The sequence below is a fragment of the Leishmania braziliensis genome, chromosome 35, assembly GCF_000002845.2.
Source record: "Leishmania braziliensis MHOM/BR/75/M2904 complete genome, chromosome 35".
Classification (NCBI taxonomy): Eukaryota; Euglenozoa; class Kinetoplastea; order Trypanosomatida; family Trypanosomatidae; genus Leishmania; species Leishmania braziliensis.
The window spans coordinates 773,116-781,324 of NC_009326.2; the positions used below are offsets into that span (position 1 = coordinate 773,116).

At 59.0% G+C, this 8,209-nt stretch overlaps 1 protein-coding gene across 1 annotated transcript; it reads left to right on the forward strand.

Annotated features, from left to right (window-relative positions):
- Window positions 1-224: 224 nt before the first annotated feature.
- LBRM_34_2030 (conserved hypothetical protein) lies at window positions 225-1,682 on the forward strand (the record flags this gene model as incomplete). Its single annotated transcript, XM_001568262.2, has 1 exon — window positions 225-1,682. The coding sequence occupies one exon, from the start codon at window positions 225-227 to the stop codon at window positions 1,680-1,682; it is 1,458 nt and encodes a 485-aa protein (XP_001568312.2).
- Window positions 1,683-8,209: the final 6,527 nt, after the last annotated feature.

Consider the following 8,209-nt stretch of genomic DNA (forward strand, 5'->3'; position numbering starts at 1 on the left):
CCGTGTCCGCCCGTGCCTCACATACAGGTGGTACGACGACAGGTGAAGAGTATGGACAGCTGGCAGGTGCCACGGAGGCCACGGCTGCTGCCGGGAGACCGGGCGCGACCCTCCCAGAGCGCAGCAAGGAGACGAGCACTGCGACTCTATTAACGCTGCAGGGTGATACAGTGGTAGAGCGCCTGGCAAACAACGCTATACTGAGCGAAGTTGCTCGCGCGGTGATGATGCGCTTGGCGGTGCAGCTCATAAGTGCTCAGCCCGACGACCCGGAGGACTTTCTATGGGCTCGTCTAGAAGCACGCAGCTTCAGCGAAGACGTGACGCACGATGTAGCGTTCTCCGCCGGTGGTTACCCAGTTGTGCGCCCCGAGGACCCGACGCAGGTGAGCCTGCTAAAGGATATTCCAGTGACGTCCCCAGGCTACGTGGTAGCAACGGGTCTGCTGCCGCTGCTCTTTGCAAGAAAGCCGGTGGACCCAATCATCTACCTTTTTTATCACATTGGCAGTCGCGCACGTTCCAGCGCTGCCCAGTCGGTGCACTCCTCCACACGGCACCTGCACTTCGATGATGAGGAGGAGAACGGGTTTGATGCCGAGAGCTGCACCTCCCGAGAGTTTGATGATGACAGCAACTTCGCAGCCGATGACACCGCCGAGGTGGGCAGCGCCGGTGGCTCAATCTCAATGATCCCTCTTCAGCGGAAAGGCTCTTTGGGCAGTCTATTCGACAGCGCGGCTTCGCCCACCGCGCAGTTGCCGCGCCGCCGCTCGGATCGGTCAGACAACGTGCGTCATCGCCTGTCCCAGAGCGCGGCAATGCCTCGCAGCGGCAGCACACGGCGCAACACGACGGGTGCAACGCGCACGTCGCGGGACACAACTGCTACACAGCCCCTTCCGAAAGAGCTCGCCGCCCTCAGCGGGGGTAGCTCGGCGCAGAAGCGCGTTAGTGTTGCACAGCAAGATGGGAAGCAGCGTTCGCCGGTGCACAGCCATCATGACAACAGCGCCGGGTCGGCGGCTGATATTGGCAGCAGTGCCCCTCGACCCCAGCGAATTCCCTCAGGTAGTGCTGCCGCCAACACGCTGCACTGCATCGAGTCCGACGAGCGCGTGCGTGTGTGCAGCGAATTCGAGGTCCTGCGCCTGCGCGAGGAGCTGCGGCTCGAGCGTCTGCAACACGAAGTCCGCACCCTCACACGAGAGTGCGAGTACCGCAAGCAAGTGGCGCTCTTGAACAGAACAGACCGCATGGCCGACCGTGCCGCTGCCATGGCGCAAGAGGCACTCGAAGAAGCGCACAAGTACCGGGCCTTCCTGTGCGCTCAGATTGACCAACTAGAGGTGGAGCAGCAGCGGCAACTACGACTGGTTTCGCAGCACTTGGGCCAGCCGTCGCCCTCTCTCTCTGCTGCGGGGGTGTCCCAGCTTCCATCACCGATCTCAGGATACCGTCTTGGTGCTGAGGCCCCGTTGCGGTACGCGGAGTCGCAAGTGCCAAGTGAGCTGGATATCTTGAAGAAGCAGGTGGAGCTGCTCACAATGGAGCAGGTACGCGCACGGAGTATGGGGTATGGCGTGACCCCTGGCTACGCGGCAGCCGCTCCGCACACAACGTGGCTCCCTATCTCTGTGGCGGGGGTCACCGAGTCGGCACGTGCGTCCTACATAAAGTAAACTCCGTCTCTTTCTCTTCCTGTCGTCACCCACAGACAAAATACCGCGAGGACATCGATGATGTCAAGCTTGTGCGCGCAGCGTGGGGGAGTGGAGGCGGTTTGAGCGCCTTGTGAGGACTGCCGATCACGGAGTTTCTCAGCGTGTAGTTTGGCTCTGGTGTATGTGCGTTTTCCTGACCATGCTTGGCCCAGTCGACCGCTGCTCCTTTTTGCTGTCCCCGGCGGCCAACACGCGCGTTGGTGGTGCGAGCAGGTGAGCAACAAAGAAAGTGCGAAACGAAAGAAGACACATGTTAGTGTTGTTTTGTTTTTCAACGCCTTATTCGACCACGAGCGAGCCGACTAACATAGTCCTACAGCCCCAGCTACCCTACCGCTGGTGTACTGCGGCGATGCCAAGGAACCAGGCCCGCTAGCACCGCTTTGCGTCACACAGCCCCATTGCAGTTCCACCCCATACAGCACAGGCTAGGCCCAGGATTCAGCTCAACATCACCGCAGTGCAGCAAGAACAAAGAAAAACAGTAGGCGAATACGTAGATTCGCTGAATCGTCAACAGGATGCGCAGTGAGCTAATACGAGCGTGACCATGACTGCACGTCTCTTCGACACAGCGCTTGCCCAGACCTGTCGGCCTGCGCCAAGCAAAGAGTGGGAGCGACGAATCGTACAGAAGCAAGTACAGTGCGCCTCGCCTTGGGTCGGCCGCTTTCCCACTCCTGCGGCGTTGCTATTATATTTCGCCCCCCTCCCCCTCTTCCTTGTAGTTGATCGATAATGTGTTTTCTTTCTCCGTTGATTACCATCCCTCTTCTCCCTACTCAGCATGTCTTACTTTGCGGGAGAGGCCTTGCTTTAGTCTACCGGCCATTGCTTGCTCGTTGCCGGCGCTTCGGCACACCACGATGCGTAGACGCACGAAGAATTTGTTTGGTGGGTTCACATGGGCGTATGTAGGTGGTAGTGGTGGTGTGTGTGCGTACGCTGTTGTCACTTTCTTCTGTGTCTTTTGATTTTTATTATTCTTTGAGTGAAGTGCACAAACACCTCCACCACCGCAAAGCACGACTGTGCAAGTATCTGCGTGCTGCGAAGCAACTGTACCACGAGCACATGACTTCCTACACGGGCGCTTGGTTAGTGGGCGCTGGTGATGCAGCAAGAGATGGTTAGCCCGCCGAGCGTGCGCCGCCGTATTCTCGCCTCCTCATGCGCGCATTCCCCTTCTCCTCAGTGGTACGCCTCTCCTCTACAACCGTCCTGCTTCTGGGCAGCTCATCTCTGCCCTTCCTTTCGTTTCCACCAGAAGTGAGCGACTTTGGGGTTTCTGGTTCCTTTCCCATCCGGTCGACGAGGTCGTCAGCTCCCTTCAACAACAAGTAGTGAAGATGGGCCTCCTCACCCTCGAGCAAGCGCTGGGCGTGATGCAACACTAACATCAAAAAGCGTGCATGTCCCTCGGCTAAGGACCGATGAGGTGGGTGACGCCGCCTCTTACCTCGCCTGTCAGGCCAAGAGTACGCTGCATCCATAGAAGCTGCAGCACGAGCGTACTCAGGCAATTTGGGGGTGTGAGCAGAGCGATCTGATCAGCGACGACAGGCGCAAAGGGTGCAACATGCTTGTAAAGAGCAAAGCCCCTTCCCTTAGTTACTCCTCTCGTGCATCTTTGCCTTCTTTACCTGAAGGACAAGGAGCGAGACGCGGCCAACCTCGCTGGGCTGTGGTGGTCGTGGTGCAGCCCAGGGAAGAAAGAAGGCGACTCGGCAGAACTCGCAAACTTTCGAGTTTGTGTCTTTCCAGGAGACTAAGAGGGGGCCTTTGGTGGGCTCGTCGAGAGGCTTCCAGTGCTCCTCTGTCCACCTGCAACGAAAGGGGCGTACCTCAACCATCTGCTGCGCGATGTGTCGAGAGCGCAGGGCGGCGTACTCAAAGGTCGCTTCTAGCGAGGACGTCTTTCAGGGTTTCTTCCGCTACCCTGCAGAGTGGAGCTGCTTTGATGGCGGCTCCCTACGTCGTCGCAATCTGCAACGCCAACGGTGAGCAGATTGATGCCGCGGATATGGCGAATACCGAAGCTTGAATCATGGAGCTCGTGCCATCGGTGACCGATTTCGCAAAGAGCCCGAGATGCCAAGGCCGTGGTCGAGACAACGCTCAGGGTGGGCAGAGTCGGCAATGGTGGGCGTGGCAGCCAAACACCCTGGAACCGCAGCGGAGGCGAGGCTGCCGATGTGAGTCCTCCAAGACGAAGGCACCGCTCCTTGCATCAAGAACACTGCGATCCCTCGTGAGCGAAGAGGTGGATGCACGACCGCGATTTACCGTGAAGGTGAAGGCAACCCCCTCGCCGAATGTGCTGCGACGGAAACTGTGTGGAAAGGGGGGGGGGGGAAGTTTCACTACAGGTAAAGTCAACAAAAGGTAAAGATGGACTCTACTCTGCCAGCCCTACTTGCCGCCGCGCTCTGTTTCGACTGTGTTGTAACTCAAGCGCCGCGCACAGCAGCGGACACCTATCGGTTTCTCCCGGCTCCTACGCCACCACTGGATATCCCTGGCGTCGTTGAGGAGGGTGAGCAGGAGGGAGGGGGGGGGAGCTCTGGAGTTGCGCCTCTCTGCCGCAAACGCTCGCTGCGCATTGGACAGATCTCACAGTGGTGCTCTGCAGAGATGCCCGCCAGGAACGTGGCGGTGATGACGGGAGGCTTTTGTTGCTGCTCGGCTTGTCGCGTGTTTTTTTTTTTGCGCTAGCTAGTCTAGTCGCGTGTGTGTGTGTGGTGTGCCGAGTCGATCGCTAGACGACTGCGAGTTTTCCTGGCGGAAGTGCACCAGCCTTTACTGCCACGTAGCCAGTTTTGGAGGCAAATCTGGGGACTGCTCGAATGGCGCCTTCCACAGGAAGCTGCCGCAAAGACGCCAGCTTGGAAGGCGGGAGCGAAACCGATAGCAGAAGAATTGACGAGTTTCCCCGCAAGGTCATGTGAGCAGAGGAGACGCTCTTGCAGGTCGCAGCCTCTATTACGTGTGAAAGGCAACCTTTCTGGCGGCATTGGATGACGGAGTCGACAAGGCGTTCACCACATGAGCGGTGGTGAATCGAGTCGATCGTCCAGGACTGGATAGAGAAGCCAGGCCATCGGTGGGCAGCAACCATACGCATTTACCACCCTCCGAGACGGGGCCCTTTGGCGGGCCGCTTTTGTTTTCTCTCTCTCTTATCCTGACTGCAGACGACGCAGGGCTACCCGCGACAACATAGCAGAGGTACACCTGTGCTCGGCGTCGAGAGCGTAGGGCACGTCTGAGACGGCCAGGGAATCACAACGAAGGACTGGCGCTTTTAACACGAGTGGCAGGGGCAGTGGTGCTGGGGCTTTACTATCAGGGCGAAGAGCTGCAACTTAACATAGTAATCCTCTCCCCTCCCTTCTCTGCCTCTAGGCGAGAATGCCATAGCGGATACAACAACCTCCTGTCAGGGCAATCCACATTCGCAGCCGAAGGAGAGGCACGTGCATCCCTGATGCCACGCCATATTTTGACTGAATTGGTCCCCAGGAAGAGGACGTGGTGGTGTCCCCACGGGACTGGTTGATTGACTAGACTTGTCCTCCCCACGTGGCCCAACTGGCTTGGACAACAGTCACCCTCCCGACACACACACACATGCACACACACACACGATCCGGCAGCAGCACATCCGTTAACTGTGCAAGCTGAAAACGATGCGAGCAGCGCTTTTTGGAACTAAACATCGCGTCAGCAGCAGTTACGTTGGTGAGCAGAATGCACAGGACCAGAGGCTGCAAGTGGTCCAAGCGCGCGAAGGCGGGATCCAACATCAAGACGGCCCTCCTCAATCTTCAGCTCTGCACAAACGTGCGCGAGAGAATCGATGTGTCGGCGTATCCACAATGGAGAGCAGCACAATCCGCCACTCACCGATGCGAGGAAGAGCAGCTGTTCAACCCGCCGTCTCACCCTCCCCCCTAATCGACGAATCCCAGTGCGGACGCGCGAACACCTCGCCGAGAGCCTCATCTCATCTCTTTAGCTAGACATGGGGTGGTTGTTGGCGGCAAGGGCGGGTGATACCGAGCAGCTGATGCCGAGGGACATCAGCTTCAGCGCGTCCCCGGGCCGGGCAGCGCCAACGGTGCGAGTGAGCATGACCGTTCGAGGGGGCAAGGGGTGTGCGGCTCAGAGGTCCATACGCGTTGCTGTCCCATCTCCTCTGCGAGGATTCCCTCAGTGTTGTGACAGTTTGTGGAGAGGCGAGGCCTGTGGAAAGTTCTGTTCGCACGACTGGGGCTATTCAAGGACACGGCACGCGCTGCCCTGCGCTTGTCAAACCCTAAAGCGGCGCTCCTGTCGGTGCGCAGGAGGGGGGGCCACGCTGCCGGGCACCCTCCAGAGGCAATTGGGCTATGGCTGCCATCTCACGGCAGAGGTGCTAACCGCACTGGACAACGCGGGAAATCCCCTCCTCATGCTGAGCACAGCGCCATGAAAGCGCCGCAGGCGTGGAAACTGGGGATACCTTTAGCAGCGCTCTAAGCCGAAATTCGCCGCTTGCATGACAAGCCGCCGGTCCAAATGCCTCCACCCACGAAGTGGCCGTTTAATTGGCAGCACACCGACACCCGTCGACCTCGGCGCCGTTCACCCGTTGCCGGTGGCCCATGAGGTAGACTCGGCGCTATGGCCGTTTTGTGGGCACATCGCAAGCGATGAAGCTCGCAACACTTATGCCGGGGGCGCGTGAGCCGCGCGTTGGCAATGGGCACGCTTGAGGCCGTGCGCCACCGCATACGGGCACAGGTTTCCCAGCGGCCGTACAGGGTGTCATGGAGGTTTTTCTGCCAAAGGTGAAGGGAGGGCGGCGGATGGGCACCGAGCCGAACCTGAACTCTATCATGCGCAAGGAAGAGCTCCCACCATCGACGAACCCCGTGAGGCTAGAGCGCAGACGAGGGATACGGTGCGTTGCGTACATGATCCAAGTACGCTTTGGGGTCTTTTACAATGCCCCTTCGCTCTCCGAAGCGGTTCGTGATTACTTTTTCGGCTGACCTCTTTGAGGGGTATCTGCACCTAAAGACACTGCCAACAAGTGCTCGATGGAGCGTGGTCGTGGGTCATGGTGTCATGAACATCATCGTGGACACTCTGACTGACACGATCACCTTCACTTCTATCGGCAACCTAGTGATTGCCACGAGGGAAGGCTAAGAGCAAGTTCTTCTTTCAGCCGTACGAACAACCCTCACCCATATTCGGCAGGCGAGCTCTGCTGGCATCCCCAGACAGGAGCGGTGTTGCGCGCAACCAGGTACAGAACTGCTGCAGGCGGAACAAGAGGAGCAACCCTCTTCGTGGAGGGAGTCTTTTGTGGGACGGTGGTGAGCAAATTCGAGTTTCAAACTCGAAGCGGCGAGGTCCGCTGACGTCAGCGATGCTCGCCGCAGCATTCGACGACGATGAATCCTGCCAGTCCCTTTCTTTGTTGTTCGTTCACCACTGTTGAGAGCGCATCGTTGTCTACCGCCCGATAGATCGGGGCAGAGAACACGGGACTCACGGCTTCCGTACCCGGACCCTTTAAAGTACGAGGCCTCGTGCAGGATGGAGGGTTGCCGCCCATTCAGAGCCCGCGTGATGGCCCGATCGCTTCTGAGACGCGACGTTGGCTACCACGTCGGGGCGTATGTGACTCCCAGTCCGCCTTACGGACGCTTCGGCTGAGGTCTGGGGGGTGCCTGGACTCGCTGGCGCACCGGTGGGGGGGGGGGTTGTCGGTGCCACCAAAGGTGGGTGCACGACCTTGAAGGCGAAGACAGCACCCCCATCGCCCAATGAAACCCTTCACGACGAAGCATTCGATGCCCGCGGAACCTGCGGCAGCATTGGAGACCCTCAGGGTGCTTTTCCACCGCTCTCCGGAAGAGGGTCAGGAGCGGGGCTGTGAGGACCCACACCCACAGCGCCATTGTGTGGGCGCAGCAACGACAGAGAGCGGCTAATGCGGGATCGGACGAGGATACGCCTTGGACACTCTGCCTCAGTGTACGCATGCCCCTTTTCCACAAGAAGAGCCCACAGGTGAGATTCTTCTCTACGTGGCAGGTAAAGCCAACCACCACCCCCGATGACCTCTCCCGCAACGTTGAGACTAACGACTCCGCACCGACAACCGAGCCCCCCCCCCCCCCCCCCCGGGGACGACAACCTCAGACTTCCGAGGTTGCAAAACACCTCTTCATCATCCCCCGTACAAGTCATCTAGCGGACAAGGGAAGCGGAGAGGCTACCGATAGGGGGGAGGGGGGCGGTGTATCCCCGAGGCCGCAATGGTCTCATAGTAGCCCACAAATTCATCGCACAACCGAAAGGGGGGCTCAATGGCCCCCAATGTGTGCTACACAAACCAGTGAAACGATGCGAGACGTATGCGAGTGGCGTTTCTGCTCCACTTGGCACGCCCTTCAGTCTCCTCCTCCCCCCATGTCCCTCAACGCCTT